The 20419-nt window shown below is 37.1% G+C and overlaps 1 protein-coding gene across 3 annotated transcripts in view; it reads right to left on the bottom strand.

The window, feature by feature from the left end:
* Window positions 1-417: 417 nt before the first annotated feature.
* The window catches only part of GAB1 (GRB2 associated binding protein 1), a 121726-nt gene continuing 101724 nt past the window's right edge, over window positions 418-20419 (bottom strand). For 2 of the 3 annotated variants that reach the window (XM_079705025.1, XM_079705024.1), the window contains 6 exons: window positions 20084-20169; window positions 19589-19892; window positions 10138-10231; window positions 8078-8201; window positions 2873-2995; window positions 418-645 (listed from right to left, as the gene is read on the bottom strand). In XM_079705025.1, the coding sequence (XP_079561151.1) occupies window positions 487-645; window positions 2873-2995; window positions 8078-8201; window positions 10138-10231; window positions 19589-19892; window positions 20084-20169 (890 nt within the window). In that variant the 3' untranslated portion in view covers window positions 418-486. Of the gene's footprint in view, window positions 646-2872; window positions 2996-8077; window positions 8202-10137; window positions 10232-11967; window positions 12058-19588; window positions 19893-20083; window positions 20170-20419 lie in introns of all 3 variants that reach the window. The other variant, XM_079705023.1, reaches the window with a different exon arrangement.

Below are 20419 nucleotides of genomic sequence, written 5' to 3' on the forward strand. Positions count from 1 at the left end.
CAGGTAGAAAGGTATATTGTGAATCTACTTCTCACGTCATGTTGTTACCCTGCAGCTGAAAGAGCAATTTCCCAGTGGAAAGTAGTTTAGTTCACATAGCATCGTTCTTAAGAGTAGTGTGAGGAAAAAACAAAAACTCCCAAAAGAATCATGTTAAGGTCCATTCGGGAATACCCAAACCAATGCTTTAAATGAAAAAGTGCATAAATAGAGTAATACTACAAGTGTGTTAACTACGAAACAAATGTTTCTCTGGGAACCAGACAACAGTATTTTCCCACATTATTTACATGTGATGAATTGTTCAGATACCACAAAGCACCATTTACACGCTCAATGGCTTGATTAAGTCTGAAAGGTCCTCTGACTTCGACTCTGTTCAGTTGAGGATCTACCTAGAGTACAAGGGTCAAGTTATCTTCGGTCAAACAGGATTTCTCCTTACAGCTCAGCCCTCTTTTGTTCAGAGACATTAAAGCGGCATTTTCACTTCACATTCTTGGCTGGCGTTTCAGACTCTGTGGACTGTCTCCCATCGGTCCAGGCTTCACGGGTGCTCTTCAGAGCCAGGGTCTTCTGTTGGTCAACCACGACATAGTCCACTCTCTCGTCAGCTACACTGCTGCCTGAGCCACTGCTCTTTTGCTAAAAAGCAAAGGAATAAAACCCATAAACCTCCACAGAAAAAGCGGTGCTTCTGCGTGAACTCCAGTCTTAAAACACAGACACATATGCACTGTGAATAACTCTTGAAATTCTACTGGGTCACCAAAAAATTACATTAACTACCTCAGTTTAACAATGTTGTCTCTCTCCTAACTGTACTCTGTTTTTCCCTTAATTTTAAAATTATTATATTTAAGAATTCAAACTAATGCTCCCATAACAGATGAAATTCTTAGAAAAGAAAGAGAGCAGACCCCTGGTCCATCTTAAGAGATATAGCTTGCTTTTAACCTTTAGCTTAAGCTTGACTTTTTCAAGTCCTGAGAACTGGTACAGGTGTTTACTTTCAGAGTTAAGAATATTTTTTGAAAAGGAGTATTTCAAGAATGGCAGACTACATAAAATCCAACTAGATACTAACTTAAAACAAATGTAATTATTAACGCGTTGCTGGGCTCACTAGAAATTAAGGGAAATATCCAAGGTGTGAGGGAAATGGAGGGAGCAGAGAGCTGCTAAAGGGTCAAGACGGTGTCGTCTTCAGGATGAACGTCAACTGAGCAATGCAATCAGGAGGCCTGGGTGGGAGGAATGCGGAACCCAAAACTATCCTGTTAGGATAGGGACCTTTGAAGGAAACTGAAGTAGTCCTAGGGTGGTAGCATCACCTGCTTCCTAGCAGAAGCAAATGCAAACCCTTTCTGAAGGAAATTTAGGTCTGCAGGTTTCCCACCAATATGCTTAGCAAAATAAATTCACAATAAAAATGTATGAACACACAAGGAAACAAGCCATCAGGTGTGTGAGAAATGGTAAACACAGATTCAGACCTCCAAGGACTTCAGATTGGAAATTACTGCATAAATAGTGTAAAATATGTGTATAAAATGTTTAAAGGAATTGGAAAATAAAAAATAAAAGGAATAAGATAACAAAAAAGGAGTAAGAAGCTATTCAAATCAGATAGGCATATTTGGGGAAAAAAAGCCAAGCAGAATGTCACTTCAGCAGTGAAAAATCAAATATTGAAATTAAAAATTAAACACATGGGTTAAGCAGAAGAATTGAGAATTAGTGAACTTGGTGACAGATCTAAAGAAATTTTACAAGTAAGCAAAGAAATGATAAAATAGAAAATATGAAAGAGTGGTAAAAGATAAGAAAAACAGAATGAGAAGTTCTAACTGCCTCATCAGAAACCTAAAAGGACAGAAGAAAGAGAATAGTGGAAAAACAATATTTAGGGAGATAATGATTCAGACCTTTCCGTAACTGACAAAAAATATGAATCCAGAAATAAAGACTGCACAACTTCTACCAAGCAGGATAAATAAAGAAAAATCTATGTCTAGATGTCTAGACACAGTGTAGTGAACCTGCAGAACACCAAAGATATAGAAAAGATCTTAACATCAGCCAGATAGAAAAGACAGATTACCTACAAAGGAACTGCAATTAGACTGACAGCATACTTTTCACAGGAACAATGGAAGCCAGGTGACAGCAAATAGTATCTCCTATGTGTTGAGAGAAACTTACTGTCAATTAAGAATTGTGAACTCAAACTGCTCCCCCCCTCAAAACCCTCAATACTCATTTTCCAGAATGAGGCAAAATAAAGACATTTCAGTTAAACAAAAACTGCAAGAATTTACCATTAACAGACTTTCATGAAAAGAACTTCTAAAGGAAGGAGGAAGGAAAATGATTAGAGAAGGAAGGTCTAAGACACAAGAAGGAATGATAAAAAAAAGAAGTTGGTAAACATGTAGGAAAATGTAAATAAACATTTTCTATATAGTAAGAATATTACTGCTACTAATGTCTAATTTGTGAGTGTAACAACAACAAGAACAAAAAATCCTAAAACTTTTGGACAAAAATACCAAGAAAGTCAGAAAAGGAGTAATTTGAGCTAACATCGGAAAGGGAGTGAAGACCATGATTAACTTTGGAACTTTAGAATTTAGTAAGTAAGCATTTCAATGGTAATCACTAAGAGGGTACAAAGTGTGTAACTTCCATACCATTAGAGATGAAAAATAAATTTAACAGTCTAACACTTTTGTGATTTATGAAAAAGCATTAAGTAATAGACTTTACTAAATTTAAATTAAACATACTAAGAAAACTCCCCCAAAGGAGACCCGATTCTTCAGGTTTCAAATGGGCGCTCAGTGTATTTATAGAATGAGGTTTCACTTACCTTACGTGGTGGCGTGGATTTCCCAGAATCTAAATCTAGATCTAGGTATTCCACTTGTTTGTCTCCTTTGGGCTTGATCATTGGGCTGCTTCCTCCATCAAGACTATTACTGCCAAAAAGATTCTAGAAGTAAAATACAACACAATCAACTGTCAAACATTCATGAGACATACTGCTTATTACCTTGTTTGCCATCTACTCAAGACTAAATATTAATTTTAAGAGCACAAAGCTTGAAGAAATGTCTCCTTAGAAAATAAAATAATCTTTTAGGATGGGGAAAAATAAGTAATATTTTAAAAATTGATTAAAACATAGCATGGTTAAGCAAGCTAAAAGTAGTTTGAAAAGTAAAACTTGGTTCAGACTAAGACTGGGCCATCGAGCTACAGTTAACTGCAACAGTTCTTTCTTTCTTTTTTTTTTTCGGCTGTGCCACGCAGCTTAAGGAATCTTAGTTCCCTTACCAGGGATTGAACCCAGGCCCCCGGCAGTGGAAGTGCCAAGTCCTAACCACTAGACCGCCAGGGAATTCCCAGTTGGAATAGTCTAACTCAACGCTATTAAAATGCTATCTGTTCTCAATAACATTCTTTAACTATAGGATCTTTATAGTCCATGCTTTCAAATTAAATGTTTTTAGGGATCGACCAAGATGGCGGAGTAGAAAGACCCTGAGCTCACCTCTCAAATTAAAAAAAATTTTAAAGTTCTATATTTGAGTTAAAGGCTTTCACACTAAAATCAATTTAGAATAAGTATGGTAGCTAAGGGCTATGCATACTGACACCATTAATAAAGTCTGTTTTGTTTCAACCACCTGGAATTTTTACCACTTAATTTTCTTAATTTTCTTATCCTTTCTGTCCTAATAGGAACTGTACAACAGAAGGACTCCTCTCTAAGAAAAGAAAAAGAAAAAAGGAAAGGAGAGGACACCAATGAACAACAAGAATGAAAAAGCTTGAGGCAGAAAAATGAAAAAGAAATAGGTTATTAGGAACATGAAGATCAATGCTAAATAAAAAGGAAAGGACGAAGTGAACTTATGTCCCTACATATGCACCCGCTACTCGGATCATGACAGTCTTCAAATGTGCTCCAACAAATGACTTGTTTCCACGCCTTGCTGCTTTTAACCTCACCTGGGAATGTTCCTGACTTCTCAGGACACTACGTAGTCATTAGGGACTTTCATCCCTGTGGCTTCTATCACATAGGTATTATTGTTCACATGTTAGCTTATACTTTTGAAGAAAACTGTAACAATGTAATCAACTTGACAATTTTATACTTGTTAAGATGAACAACATGATTTGGAAACTGCATAAATCTGGTTCTGCTGATTCTTTCATATTGCTACTCCATTTTGTTTGGGTTAAACAGACCAAGCTGTGACTTAGAGAAAGGACAATTGCTAGGAAAACACTGAGTTTACTCTTGGTGAGGGGGACATGGTCTGGGTCGCATGTACTCAGATGCAGCATGTGTGCGGCCTACTGTATATCCTACTTACTGTATGCGGCATGTGTATGCAGTAGACAACCTGCACTACTGAATGTGATGGCCCTATTTGTAGGAACAGATTTTTAAACCAAATTTATCAACTACCGCTAATAAAACATTAAAAAAATATTGACAGTAACATGTAGGGCACAAAAAATGTAAGCAAGTGTCAGTGCTCAATTAGTACAAATAGCTATCCCCTCCCTCTCTTTCTTCTAATTCATGAAAAAACTGAAATTTTTTTTCTGCAAATGACTCTATATTTCATTCTCACATAAAAAAACCAAGCCAGATTGCATGGTGTGTGTGTGTGTGTGTAAAATTTTGTATTCAAATGTAATGACAGAGCCCATACCTGAAATTTCCCTAATTGGAAACATCTAGAATTATTCACGGTGCTGTAGGCTACAAAAGAAACCCTTGAGTTCATATGATGTACATATTTAATCTCAGTAAGCTGTTCTTAAAGAGAATTTCTCAGAATTGTTAGTTCGACTGTACTCTGTCTAATAATTACTAGGACTGGAAATTTTTTCATCTTCAAGTATTGTTAAAATGTGTGTCCCTCCAAAAAGTCTATTTGCTCTTGATCTAATCTAATCTCAACTGGGAACAGCCTGCCTCTGCATTCTAGGCTTTAACCCAGTGTTTTCCCAAAACAGTTTAGAAAAACCCTAAGATTCGAAGAGTTATTATGAAGTGTTCTGTGAATTAAAAGAAAAAATATAGTAGTACTTTGTTTTTCTGTAACTCTTGAAAAAAATACGTAAAATTATTGAACATACTTTTGATGTTGTTGTTATAAACAATATATACGTATTTAGTAATGATGTACTGTCACCTGAATTTCAGGCATCACATTAAGGGTTCATTTCACGAATGCTTGACTTTGGATGTTTGTATAAAAAACAGGCCGCATCACCAATTCACTGTTTCATTAGACACTGCCTGCTCCATGATCACCAGTATAGGAAACAGACTGTGCTTCAACATTTCAATGTACAGAATTTAATCTTCATTGTCCCTACAAACCAGATTTGATCCAATCCTGTTTCAACTTCTCCAAGACTAATTTTTTACCGACTTCATCAACGTGAGCATATGTTAGACCTTGTGAACTTCTATGGTTCTCCACTGATACACTAAATTCCAAGAGGTGTGGGAAATATTGCTGTAACTATCACATTCATTCCTAAGGAAAAGTTGTTTGGACTAAGATGAGCCCTTGCAGTTGGTGGCATAAGATGGAAATGGCACAGCTGACTTTTCCATTATGAACGGCAGATAGATATTTTCACTTGGGACATTTTTGCTTATTTCTAACCCTTAGGGCCTCAGTATCTTAGAAATTCACCATCTGGTGGTTATTTAGACACCTCTACTGTGAAGGTAAAATTACCTTTCTGGCTTAGTGTTATACTATATAAAAGAACAATTTTATACCTTCCTTTCCTTTGACTTTCTGATTGTAAAGGATTTTTTCTAGATTTTTCCCTTCACCTACTAATGACAAATCATACTTTCAAACTTTCCTATTACAGGTCCTTTCCAATATCTTTATGTTTATTTACTATTTTGGGCAAAATAAAAGATTCTTTAGTATCTCAGAAAAGAATTACTTTTGTAATAAAAAAATTCATTTAACCACCTAAAGATGAAAATTGAGGGCAATATGTACTCCCGTGCAGCACTGAGGATTTACTTAGACTCTTACTAGAGTCTGTTTACTATAATGAAGAAAAAAATTAAGTTAATAAAAATAATAAAACACTACTCATCAAATGGAAAAATTACAAATCCAGAAGTGAAAGTCAGTTAATAAAAATTGCCCTACCTTGAAACGTTAGTGAAAATATTATTGATATATTTATATATATATATATATATTCTAATTCAGGGTTGACATAAATATTTTAAATTATCTTATTCATTTTTGAATACTTTATGAATTTGATAATATTTTACAGTTAATTAGTTCAAGCATCAAATCAGGCTTTTCAAATCACTTAATTTTGTTCCCTGACAAATGGTCATGAGAAATCTGTTTCTGCCTAAAGTCCATTAAAGACATAAATTCAATGAAAAAATTGGGCTTTATATATTGAATCTCTGAACAGAATTGTTTTAAAGAAAATAAAGTCACTAAAATGTTACTCATGCCAAATTTTGACATTAGATATTTGCTTATCACATGCTGCCTGGTTGTGCCCCAGGATCTGTTCTCCCCTCTCCACCAGGAAGGGGACTTTTAGCCGGGCCCACTGTCCCTCGGTACAAAGGCTACGGTTTCCAGGCCCTTTCGTGTTTATGTGGCCAGAGGCTAAGTTCTGGTCAACAGTTTGTACTCAGCAGTTTCTGGGAACCTTCTCTATGAGGCAATTGGGCTGCATCCTTTGCTTCTTCTTCCTTCCCTCCATTCTGCAGCCTGGAATGTGAACCTGCTGGCTGGAGCACCATCTTGTTCTATGGAGCCTGTGAGCCAGACCCAGGGGACAGCGGACTGGAGGGCAGCAAGGGGCAAGGATCCCCAAGGGCTCCTGGAGCAAAAAGCTGCCACAACAACTGCGGATTGACTCTCTGGACTTCTACATGAGAAAGAAATAAACGTCTGCCTTAAGTCCTTGTTATTTGCTTATTTTCTGTTACTCAGAGGGGATCCTAATGCCAACTGATATACTTAGCTACTAAAAAGCAAATAACAGAGCAAGCAGTGTCTCTGGTTTGAGGGAAAGCAAAAGGAAAAGATTTAAAAAAAATTAAAATTGGCTTGCATTTTTAAACATCTGAAGTATTTTCTGGCAACTACCTGATTTCTGGGAAACATAATGCTTGCTACTATTACAAAATTCTTGGGCCTTGGGGTAATAACAGTCAGTCTGAAGTAAATCAGGTTTTAACAGGTCTTCTTTGATCTTTAAGCCTTACCTAAGGATGTATTATTGAAAGATTATTAAAAACCCTCAGCATAAGATTGTTTCATCCTGAGTGTGCTGACGTGGGTCTGGAGAAATGAATTATAAAATGCTTCCAGTAAAAATTATTTTTTTGAATAGCTGCAAAAGTGAAGTACATCTTAAAACAAATATAACTGGAAAACTTTTGTGATTTTTAACTAACTTGTATCTACTTTATAGATATTAATATTACACTTTGACCCTTTATTGGTTTTAGACTTGATGATGCTGTTTTTCAAAAGCATTTTTATATAAAGTTTTTTTTTTAATTTTTAAAATTTATTTTATTTTTGGCTGTGGTGGGTCTTTGTTGCTATGCGTGGGCTTTCTCTAGTTGCCGGGTGAGCGGGGGGTACTCTTTGTTGTGGTGCACGGGCTTCTCACTGCGGTGGCTTCTCTTGTTGCAGAGCACGGGCTCTAGGCGCGCGGGCTTCAGCAGTTGTGGCACATGGGCTCTAGAGCGCAGGCTCAGTTGTTGTGGTGCATGGGCTTAGTTGCTCTGCGACATGTGGGATCTTCCTCGACCAGGGCTCAAACCCCTGTCCCCTGCATTGGCAGGCGGATTCTTAACCACTGTGCCACCAGGGAAGCCCCCAAAAGCATTTTTAAAAAGTTGTCTTTTATCCTTTTTCCTTAAGTAAAGAAAGATGGAAGGGTAAGGTGTATGAACTGGAAGAAAGGTCTAGGGTGAATGATTCAGAAGGGCTGCTCAGGAAGAGAGACGTTAAGAGAAGATTCTACTTACTGAGTCTTCACTGGACAGGTTTGGGTTCATGGGAACGTAATTCTCTTCACTGTCATGTGAGTCGCTGCTGGAAGTTGTGCTGTGCACTGAATCCGGCCGGGGAGACATGGGAAACCTGGAGGAGCTGATTACAGAGATGACCATCACAAACACACATCCTGACCAAAATTTCTCAATTAACTTCGAAAGTAAAAATGAGTGATAGTATACATTCTTCCAGAAACATTTATGCTTATAATCATTTATTGTATGCATTTATTACTGTACAATTTATCACACACATTCAAATGCACAACTAATATTTATAGCTATTTGTAAAGGGATATTTTCTTTTTTAAAAAAATTTTGAATTTTTTACGTCGTTCTCAAAGGTTACTTTCCATTTATGGTTATTACAAAATATTGGCTCTATTCCCCATGTTGTACAATATATCCTCAAGTCTATCTTACACCCAAGATAAGCTCCCACTTATCTTGTAGTGGGAGGAAGTTTGTACCTCCCACTTCCCCACCCTATTTCCACCACACACCCCCACCCCGCCACTGGTAACCACTAGCTTGTTCTCTATGTCTTCAAGTCTGCTTCTGTAAAGGGATATTTCTGAGCATCAAAGTACCTTCTGCAGGATAAAGAAGATGTGGCACATATATACAATGGAATATTGCTCAGCCATAAAAAGAAACGAAATTGAGTTATTTGTAGTGAGGTGGATGGACCTAGAGACTGTCATACAGAGTAAAGTAAGTCAGAAAGAGAAAAACAAATACTGTATGCTAACACATATGTATGGAATCTAAAAAAAAAAAAAATGGTTCTGAAGAACCTAAAGGCAGGACAGGAATAAAGACGCAGACGTAGAGAATGGACTTGAGGACATGGGGAGGGGGAAGGGTAAGCTGGGACGAAGTGAGAGAGTGGCATGGACATATATACACTACCAAACGTAAAACAGATAGCTAGTGGGAAGCAGCCACATAGCACAGGGAGATCAGCTTGGTGCTTTGTGACCACCTAGAGGGGTGGGATAGGGAGGGTGGGAGGGAGACACAAGAGGGAGGGGATATGGGGATATATGTATATGTATAACTGATTCACTTTGTTATAAAGCAGAAACTAACACACCATTGTAAAGCAATTATACTGCAATAAAGATGTTAAAAAAAAACCAAAAACAAAGTACCTTCTGCAGAACAACGAAAAAAGTATTGCTAGTGATGTGGGGGATAAGTAGAAAGACACAGATATAAAAATGAAGATTTAAGAATTACTATTTAAAAAAACTATATATATATATATATTCACACACACATATATTCACACACACGTACACATTCAACACAGGTTTGTAACTACAAACATTCTTTTTATTTCCACATATACATTTAAATGAATCTCCATTAAATAATCCCTACAAGAAACTACCGTATTTTCCAGAGCAGTAGTTCTCAGAAATTTCTAGCCTCATGAACCTTTCACACTCTTAAAATTTATTGAGAACCCCAAGGAACTTTGGTTAATATGGGTGATATCTACTGATATTTACCACATTACCTATAATAGAAAAAAAATTTTAAAAGACAAGTGTACACAAATACATACACTATTAGCTGTCACAACGATATCGTCCAATATTATGCCACCTCTGGAAAACTCCAGTGTACACTCATGAGAGAACGAGAGTGGAAAAGCAAATGACATCTTAGTATATTCATGAAAATAGTTTTGACTTCACAGAACCCCAAAAAGGGAGGCTCCCCAGACCATCCTTTGGGAGCCACTGTTCTAGGCACTCTCCATTATAATGAACAATCAAGCTAAGTATTTTATTTTATTTTATTTTATTTTTTTACATCTTTATTGGAATATAATTGCTTTACAATGGTGTGTTAGTTTCTGCTGTGTAACAAAGTGAATCAGTTATACATATACATATGTTCCCATATCTCTTCCCTCTTGCGTCTCCCTCCCTCCCACCCTCCCTATCCCACCCCTCTAGGTGGTCACAAAGCACCTGAGCTGATCTCCTTGTGCAAGCTAAGTATTTTACACAAAGACTTACTCTCGAGCAAAACTCCTAGTGATGGGAGATCTTACTGGGGCTTGTAATTCTTCCCATTCTGGCAAAGGTTTTATTTCTAAAGGTGCTGGCTTGACTGAAACAAAAGAGAAAAAAAGAGACTTTAGCATACAGCAATTTGGAAAACAAGACAAGACCCTCTTTCTACATCTCTATTTATACATTATAGCCACAGTACACCTAGGACCAGCTTAGTTTCACACATGAAAAGAAGTACACTGATGTTATGTGATTTTTCCAAGGTTACACAGCTAAAAAATTAGTGGCAAAAGCTAAATCAGATAATGTTTCCTGATTGTTGACTGAAAGTCTAAATAAAACTCTATTATTACAACATGTTGCTTCTTAAGTAAATATTTTATGAATATAAACAATGAGAACAAGAAAGAGTAATGTGACCCAATTCCTTCATAGTTACTTGATTTATACTTTTCATTACTTCCTTATTTTATTTTTTTCACTAATTTTATCCTCAAACACGGAGATTTAATTTTCTGTGTAAAAACAGTCCTCATCATCAACATTGAAGCATCATTTATACAACTATACATATAAAATGATGTTTAGGAAGCAATAAACACAAAACTTCGCTAAAACCAAAAACTGACAAAAAGAATTAATAACCAAATCTTTTAAATTAATTCAGGCCCAGTCTGGAACCAAATAAAACAAAGCAATAATTATATCTTTATACTCAAACTCTGCTCTGAGAAAAGGCCACAATTTAACAATTGCCTCAAATTTTTAGCTTCATTTAACCAACAATATCCTTTAACAAATTAAGTAAAAATAAATGCTAATGTTCTTATTAGCTTTATTTATAAGTTGTCTTTGCTTATTTACCCTATTATTGCAGTGGACAATTAATTACTCTGCCAGTATATATTCCACAGAGCTCTTCGCCCTTAAAGTAAGACTCAGTTTTCAGAAATTCATGACATGAGCAAAAGAACTTCAACAATATTATTTGTTAATATTCATTATATTTTAGGATACTATTTAAACTTATTAGGTAAATATTTTAGTTACATTTCATCCTGCCACTCTAAAGAAAAAGTCTTCCTTTTTTCCAGGCATCCCTCCTCTAGTCTTTGTCCATATATGTGTACATTGAATCAACCAAGTTATAATTACCTTCAAACTATAAAATAGGTAGTCATTTTAAAGGATTATGTAGATTCTCTGGGGTTTATGCCAAAGTATTTTTGGCAACTCAAATACAAAAAAATTCAATGATATTTTTCTGAAGGCTACATTGATTTAAGTTTGAGTTAAAATAATTTTGCTCACCTATACACTTAAAATGGACATGTACAGAATGCTGTGCTCACTTGAAAGTATTTCTTTAACTCTGATGTTTTCGCTTTTTTTAAAACACAGAGGCTAATAGCTGCTTAGCTGTCAAATTCTAAGTAATGGCATAAAATAATGAATCCATGGAAATGATTGTATATTGTCTCAGAACAGAATATATACATTATACATAAATACAGGAGACAATTGGAACTCACAAGCATCTCACAAGCTTAAAGAAGACACTGTGTTGATGTCTAAAAGGTTAAAAGAATAATGCAAAAGGAAAAGACTGAATATCATATATTATCAAATATTTAACATGCTGCTGTTAATGGCATAACAAATATACTCGTTGTGTATTATGGGAAGCATTCACTTTAGAAATTACATGCTGGGAAGTTTTATTTACAACAAAATAGTATTTAAGGCTCTTCTCCTTTACTTTTAAAGGAAACAACATCACAGAATAAATAAATTCCCAACACCCCATCCAGCATGCGATGCTAAAGTACATACCCTTTCTTCTTGTAGCAAAGTCACCTATGGTTTGTGAATCAGTTCGCTCTAAACCATGGGGTTTGGGTCTTAAAATTTTAGGACTTTGACCTAATTGGTAAAAAGAAGACTCTCTTAATATAATGTTATTTTTTTAATTGGAAAAAAAATGGATTCTGCAAAAAAGCAACAGAGCCCTGAGCAGACATGTTACATCTCAAAAGCATAAACAAAAGTTTGTTTGCGGAGACTATTTCAGTCTGGCTATGCATATCATTCATGCTCAATACCATGGGAACGCGGAAGCTGCATGCAACAATGTAATAAGCAAACTGTTACAAAAGATGGTAGGGTTTTAGTGGCATAACTTCTTGGTTAGTTGTTACCTTTATTTGGAGGAAGAGAGGAAAAACATGTGTCATGTTAGTTACTCTTCTAACATGCCTTAGAAAACTGGATCCAATAAAGAATTATAAAACCTCTCAGTCAGATCGCAAGTACATCTTTTCTTTGAAGTCTGGTGTCTCATACGAAAGTACCAAGGCCTACTTTCTTAACTTGATGGAGGTGTTTTAAAAACCTTAATCTGACTATTCCTTCACCACCTGAAAGCACCCTTCTAGAGAAGTTCTATTGATACAATGTCTGCTAATCCAAAGTCAAAACCAAGACCAGTATTTCTTTTCCCTGAACACTCAGTGGTTGCCCCCGTGACACCATTTTGCAAGGATTAGATGTCTAGATTCTGGGACTGCTGACTGTCTAGCTTTAATTTGAGAATTGGAAAGCATAAATTCAGTTGCCCTCTTTTTTTTTTTTTTTCGTTTAATCTCTGTCATGTACAAGTACTGCTGAAAAGCCTTATGAAAAGTACAGGTTTAACACCCAGCAGCTGGCCTCATACTTTTTCCCACTAGAAGCCTGGATGCCAGAGTAGCAATATCATTTCAATCAGGAATTTTAACTACTTCATTCTCAATGGCACCAAATTCTCTTTTTTCTTGGCATGTACAAAACTGAGTTGACATCTATTAGATGGAAAATAATATTAGAGTTTGCTGATTCAATGCTGATCTCTAGCACCTTATTGACCAAAATCTACAAGTTCTTGAAAATGTGATTTTCTAGCTTATAAAACATGAAAATTTCCTAACTCTCTCAAGTACGCTCAAGGGTACTCCTTGGCATTCTTCACAGAAAGATCCCGTATTAAGTGAATTTTTTCATAGTGCATTTATAAAATTTCCATGTATTTTCTACTCCATGCAAAGCTTAAGGCTGATTTTAGGACAAACGCCTCAAGGTGAAAATGTTGCCCTGAATTGAACCTAGTCGCTCAGGCATTTTGGTAGCTTCATTTCTTTGTTATTTTTACTGCCTGGCTCAATTTGACGTTTATGTTCCAGACAGAAATGAAAGTGATACCCAAATGATGGCTCAGTATTACTTATGAGGAGAGAAAGGAAAAAAAGTCCAAGGTGTATGTACTTCTCCTCTGCTGCCTAGAGGCAAATACTGGAATGTTTCTCTAATTACTTAAGTGTGACAATAAAGGGTATGAGATAAGACTAAAGCAGAGGCAGAAAATGAACCAACTCTGGGGATACACTGATTCTCAAATTCTAAGAGTCAACAGTGTTAAATCACTTGAGCCTCAGCTTTTAAATCCAAGACGGTTACAAGGAGGCTTTAGCTAGATTAGGTTTGAACAAAGAAAGCGACATGACGCATTTCTTTAGCAAAGAGCACCCCATTGTGCTTTAACCCTCAGGGGTTAAAACAATCTCACCCGGGCTGTCAATCTCTGCATCATGTGATCTGCTCCCTCATTTGGAGCACAGCTTGGTAAATCTTAACCTCTGGTTCAGATCTCCCCTAAGATCCTTACTGGCATACCTACAAAGTCACCCCACATGGAGGTTCTGTAGGCTTTCATGCTGCATGTTCGAAATGGAATTTATCTTCTGGGACCCACCACACCTGCTTTGTTTCCTCTGTCTGCAGTTGCCATAGCAGATCTCTTAAGAGTTACTCTAGATTCCACTTTCTCTCTGACTTCCCTTTATCAATTTTACTTTCTATTTATAATGGCAATAGTTTGTTTTCATTTATCCAAGAAAAGTAAAGAATCTGTAAGTCTGAAGTCCTGGCTTCCTTTTTTTAATGTGCACTGCACTTACCTCGTTTGTTTTTCTGAAAGTGAACTCACACTGCTAAATGACCTCCACTTACACTCCAAGTGGCCTCCAAACTTGTAAAAATCACTCACTCTAGGTCCCCAGGTGGAGGCAGCTATTTTCAGTCAGGACAGGGACTTTTGTTATACCTTCCTGTCTTATCCTCTCTAAAGCGAGGCGTCAAGAACCCTGGGTCTGGAACACTGGGCAAAGCACTCCTTAAAGAAGATGCTGAAAAAAAGTGTGATTTTATAACAGTTTGCATTAAAAAATACCATTTTTCCCCTATGGTATTCTTAAATCTTAGAATGAGCTTTCTAGGGGCTGACCTGATTATGTTACTTGCCTACATAAAACCCTTTAATGGTGTTCTCAGAATAAAGCCCAAACTCATTAGCATGGATTATAAGACCCCCAGGAGCTGGCACCTGCCAGGCATTTGGCATTCGTTCCTGCATTCATACTTTCCTCCCTCCCACCCAAGACTCTGAGCCAGTCCCCTCTTTTTAAAGGATCTGGCTATGCTGTTTATTCTGATAGAAGATCCTCTATCATCACTTCATTGCCACTCACCCTCTGAGATTCTCCTCAGAGGAGACAGCCTGCAGGGCCAAGAGCTAACCTCAACCACAAGCCCCCTTCTGTGCTAATTGTGATAATGTGTTTACTTTTCCACTTTCCCACTAAATGGGAGCTTCTTTAGAGAAGCCACCTGTCCTTCCTTGGGTTTCGAGACCCCAGACCTATCAGAGGGTACATCCTATAACTGGGAGGCCCTTCAATCTGTTTTGATGAACTGCGGTTCTCTTAAAGCTTAATCTGATGGTGGTGTTTAATCTGATCAATGTCATAACTTTGTGTTTGCCTTTGAAGGAAAGAAAAGAAAAAAAGAGCAACTGAATGTTGTTTCAAAAGTTGATCATTCCAAATATGGTCAAGGCAGTCATATGAGGTCATGCTTCAAAGAAGCAGATGCAGTCCTTTTTGAAAAGTTCATACACGATTATTATTTTAATAGAAATAAATTCAACTCAAAGTGGAAAATTTATTTTCTCTATCATTATAGGTCTAACTTAGCCTAAATTATTCACTCATCTGAAGTTTCACAGATGATGCTACTATTTCCAGTAGGCATCTCAGAAATCAAGAAAGAAGAAAAATAATTCACATTATTATCCTCTGCTAATTCCAAGGAGTAATCAAGGTAGCACACTGAAAAACTTTTACACTTGTTTGAATAGTCTCATTGTATAAAGGGGACTATAATAATGATAATTATATTGGAAGGTCAGGAATATTTAGGGAAAAAACCCGCACGTAGAGGCTGTGCTGTAAAAATGCACTCTGTACTTATTTCCTTTAAACTGTAACCACCAACCCAAAAATCTGACTTGAGAGTCAAACTTTAATACTTGTTTATTAAAATCTAGCTATATTTACTGGCATCATTTATCCATCTTCCAAACATTTATTATAGTATAAAAGTAGTTTTTCAAAAGCATGTTAATTTTTAATCGCTTTCAAAAAACTTCTTTAGAAGCTCTCTTGAGCAAATATTTATAGCAAAGATACCAAAAAGATCCACCTAGGGAAGCTCCTCGATTGGTCTTCTGGATCCTTCCTACACCAAAGTGAAGATCCAGCAGAACCTGAAGATATTTTAACCAAATGAACGTATAAAAACACCAGAAGTAACCTCGCACTGCTTTTTTAAAACCGGTACAATAACTAATGGTCAGATCTACTGCAGAAAGCCATGAATGGACAAAGTCAAACAAAACAAAATATAAAGACAGTATATCTGAGGCTTGAACAGCTGCTATATCACGTTAGAAAGAGAGTGAATGGGCCCAGTTAAATGCACAGATGAAATCTGGTAGATTTATGTAAGGACTTACTTTAAGAGAAATATAGAAATTTCCCAAACTTTACAAAGTTGCTTTTCCATTAAAATATAAAAGTTTCAGTTGAAGTAATCAAAACAGAATTTGTCCTGCATTTCCAACGACCCATCTGCTCTCCTAATATTTAACACAGTACATGTAAATTATGATTTTCTCCTCTGTTAATATACACGAGATATGGTTCAGGACAAATACTATTGTGACAGAAATAGTAGGGGTGAAAATATAGCTACCACAGTTGGGTGATTGGGTAAAGTGTCCATGAAAATACACTGAATGTAAGTGTTTAGAACATGCACGTATCTCTGCAGCTTCAATTACTCAGAAGTATTTGAAAAACTCATGCGTACTACTAACTACAGCAGCTGACATCTATAATTGGGGGTATAAACAAGACTAGAATGTCACTCATTTATTGTAGACCCTTCCCAAGAAGACGATCACAGAAACCAGTTATACTGGGTGTTGAGTTAGTTATATTGAGTTTTGGAACTAATCAAGCCATATTTTATAGAATAAGGTTTGCTTATTATGAGGTTTAGTTAATAAGAGATACTAGAATAATAGACAGACTCATGTATCTGATGTCACAAAATTTGAAATGAAAACAGACTCATCAGATGCTATGCACCATGAGAAGAATTTCAGGACGAAATAAGACATCTGTTTTACGGTTTAAGTTTTTAAGGATAAACTTTGCTCCAAGATCTGAATTTGGGTTTTAAAATGTTTTTCTCGAATAGCTATAACTTTCTAAAGTGACTTGACAAAGTTTGCCTTGCAATATTAGATACTTTCTCATGACTTCTCTTGTATCATATTTATTTTAAAAAGTAGAGTAATAATAAGAAAAGCAACCCATCCCCTTTTTTTTATAACTAAGACTTTAAGTAACTTCTTTATTGTTTTGCTAAACCTATTATTCTCCTTGAATTTGCCAAAAACTATGTGGAAATTTTATTCTGGGTGCTTTTTTCAGTTCATTTTGTATCTAAGCAATGATACCAAATCAGTAATCTGGCCCATGAGCTCAAGATTGTCTTTCAGTAGCTCAGTTAATTTTTTAAAGACTAAACAGAATCTCCAAAAGTAACCAAGGAACCTACTTTGTTCTGTTCTACAGTAGGGTCACCATTGGTTGGTTTAGAGGACTAGGACAGTCTCTCATGTACTAGAATATATAGTACTTTCACTATATATTTACATAGGGAGGTTTAATTACACATATATGCAATATATATGATGTATAATACACATACCATTTTATTATGCTGCCTATATAAAATATTATATACTATAATATGGGGGTACGTGAACTCTGTCAGACCTAGATGATACTAAAAGCATTCCATTACGATCCTAAAACTTTCCAACACGTAAATAGGGACCTCTTCTGATTCTGCATTGCGCTTACCACGTGAAACCACATGAAATATACTGGGAATTTTCAAACTGTGTTAAGCAGAGCCTGAGGGGAGGAAGGAGAGGCAGGGAAGCAAAGCCGCAAGGACTCAGAGCTCCATGCATCACCCACAGCACGCCATGACCATATTTATGTGGGGACCTCAAGATATAAAATGGTTACGTTTGGTGTCAAAAACTAGCAATCTGCTGCCAACATGTGCTAATCACAGGAAAAGAAGGAGAGAACCAGTTTAGCATTAAAATGAGGATTTCGATGTTTCACGGACTTCCTGACGCTTGCATCTTAATCCTTCCACCCTCTGTGGGCTCAATTATAAATCTACACACGTCCAAACATACTTTTGTGTGTTGTATGCAAAGAAGAAAATGACGAGGGATGTCTAAATAGATTTAAAAACAAATGAGGACCAAGAGAAACAAAAGGAAAAGTTATCACCTAAAAAGCCTGGGATGCTCACACTGTTTCTCAAATAGCCAGCCCTGATCATGGCTCTGCTGCTGGGGCCTCTGTGGTGACCGGGGGTGCAACCCTCTTTCCAGCCGTCCGAGCAAAGGTGAGCCCTTGACCCAACAGCAGCCGGCATGTGGGCTCGCCTGCAATCTACAATCTATCTTGTGGCCTGGTGTGCACAGACAAACGAGACCAATCAAACTTTCGCTGGGCGATCCGGAGTGAGTCAATAATGAACAAGGCAATCAGCAGCAGATGTGGAAGCCGCGAGGGCCCATAAAAAGGAGCCACAGGGCGGAATCGAGGCCACGCAGGGGCATCAGAGGCCAGAGCTCTCGGACAGCAGAAAGCCGTAAAGTAGAGGATGCAGCGTAAAAGAAACCAGGAAAGAAGGAAAGGATGTGAGGGAGAGCAAAGCAGGATCAAAGAGTCTCCAGAGGACAGCAATGCAGGGAGGGCAGGACAAAGTGACAGCCTCCTAGGAGCGTCTCAGTTGCCGCTAACTTTCTCTTTTCATTTACTTTCTTAAAAGCAAAACAAAACAAAACTCATTTTCTTAAGATACTCTGAGTCTCAGTCTTTGTTCCCCACACCGGGAACTTAATTAGAATGACTATTAATGATCCAAGCCCAGGGTAATGAGAAATGTACACAAACATTACATGCTTTTTAAAAACAGCTACAGAGAGCACACGAGACTCTTCAAATGTGCTGAATTCCCCAGAAATTGTGTCACGCATTTCACAGCCAATACACTAACGCACTTGGTTGTCGAGATTAAATCACACTTGCAGCCTGCAGTAACACAGCCGGCTGTCTGGGGTTTATACGCTTGAACCCAAATTTCAAAAACTTGGGTACATATTACCGGTTTGGCTGATAAGTTTCTTTTACACTGAGTTCTTAACCAACCATGCCACCTTAGAATTTAATGTTACTTATGAAGGCCAGTATGAAAGAATAGACTAGAAGCATTTGTTTACACCCCAGTGAAGGCAGAATCGTTTTTAAAAAGTTGTTATATGCACAGAATGGAATGAGTATACAAGCAACCTTACTGTTCTTAAAGAATCATGGCAAGTGCACTAATAATCTCAAGTCTGATGTGATATTAAATACTTTGGAGGAGAGGTTACAAAAGACCAGCCAGAGACCATATCTAGCTTGTAAAAGTGTGTGGTACGGTCTGCAATGTTTTGTTTTGTTTTTTTTAAATAATTAAATTAGCTGGTAGAGCTTAAAAATCAAAAGAAAATACATATAAACCCCCCAATTTTTGACTTCTTTTGGTAATCAGAAGATTTTCCTCTAGGGGGCCCATGTTAGTTTCACAAGTCCACAAAGGATTGTAGCCAGGCAGTGGTTAGTGACTCCATTTGGCTGGGCCAAGGGCATTCGTTTCTCCTAATTATCTCCTGTTGCTTGCCAATCCTTGTGAATATTTTAGTTTGTAACCTCTGCTCCAGAGATAGGAGACTTAAAAATCTCACCTGGCCATCAACATATGACATAATAATTATTAATCTATAAACAGCAATACTACTTTACTTAAACAAGCTGGTAACTTAGGTAATATGAAATACTTCGGAATTTCTAGTCCCGATTCTGTTTTGGATTTAATGACAGTTAAATGCAGATCTCAACTGGCAACCCCCGGCCCTTTTACCATGCCATGCTCTCCTTACCTTTCCTGTCTGGCTTGAGGTTCCGATCCACGGGGGGTGGTTCACAGTCTGCAACAGGAACTGGCCTTCTAGGAGGGGTCTTCGGGCTGGACCTGAAGCCCATATGAGCGGGAGGAGGCACTTGCATTCCAAATGAAGAAAAATCAAATGTCCCCGGAGTCATTGGCACATAATTTGCTTCCTGAATTGGTTCCGTGAAACTGCTAGAATGTTGTCGTGGAGGAGAGTTGGGATTCATGGGGACATAATTTTCATCCAGTTCTTCGCTTGATACACTCCCCACTGTCAATACATTTTTGATTTTCTAAAACACACATACATTTCTTTTAATAAACAAGAACTACTGTCAAACAGGAAAACACAATTGTAAGTTATGCCTATTCATGTGGATCTGAAAGGACTTTTACTTCAGGATCTCATTTAGTCTCAGGGTCCTAAGTGCGAAGGTTTTGACAATGAAATACACTTGATGATGCCAAGGTCAATTATACTTACAAAGTGGTTGTGGAAGCCTTCGAGTGAACTGGATCTATCAGTTGGAAATGTTCGTGGAATATCATAGCAGTCTTGAGAATTAGCATCTAAAACAGAGAACAAACTATCAATATTTCTCCCCATCTTTGCCAGTTCCCAGGGTAATCAGGAATGACCTTCTCTCTCTCTCTTTTCATATAGGCATGCATGCACACACACAGATTTTAAAAAGGATGCTCACAGAATAATATCTTGAATTGAAACATTAAACCACTAGAAAATGCAGACATTTATTCATATGCTAACCAGTACCAGTATTTAATTATGACAGTGAGATGGGTCATTTAAAGATGGAGA

Source organism: Hyperoodon ampullatus, assembly GCF_949752795.1.
Source record: "Hyperoodon ampullatus genome assembly, chromosome: 1".
Lineage (NCBI taxonomy): Eukaryota > Metazoa > Chordata > Mammalia > Artiodactyla > Ziphiidae > Hyperoodon > Hyperoodon ampullatus.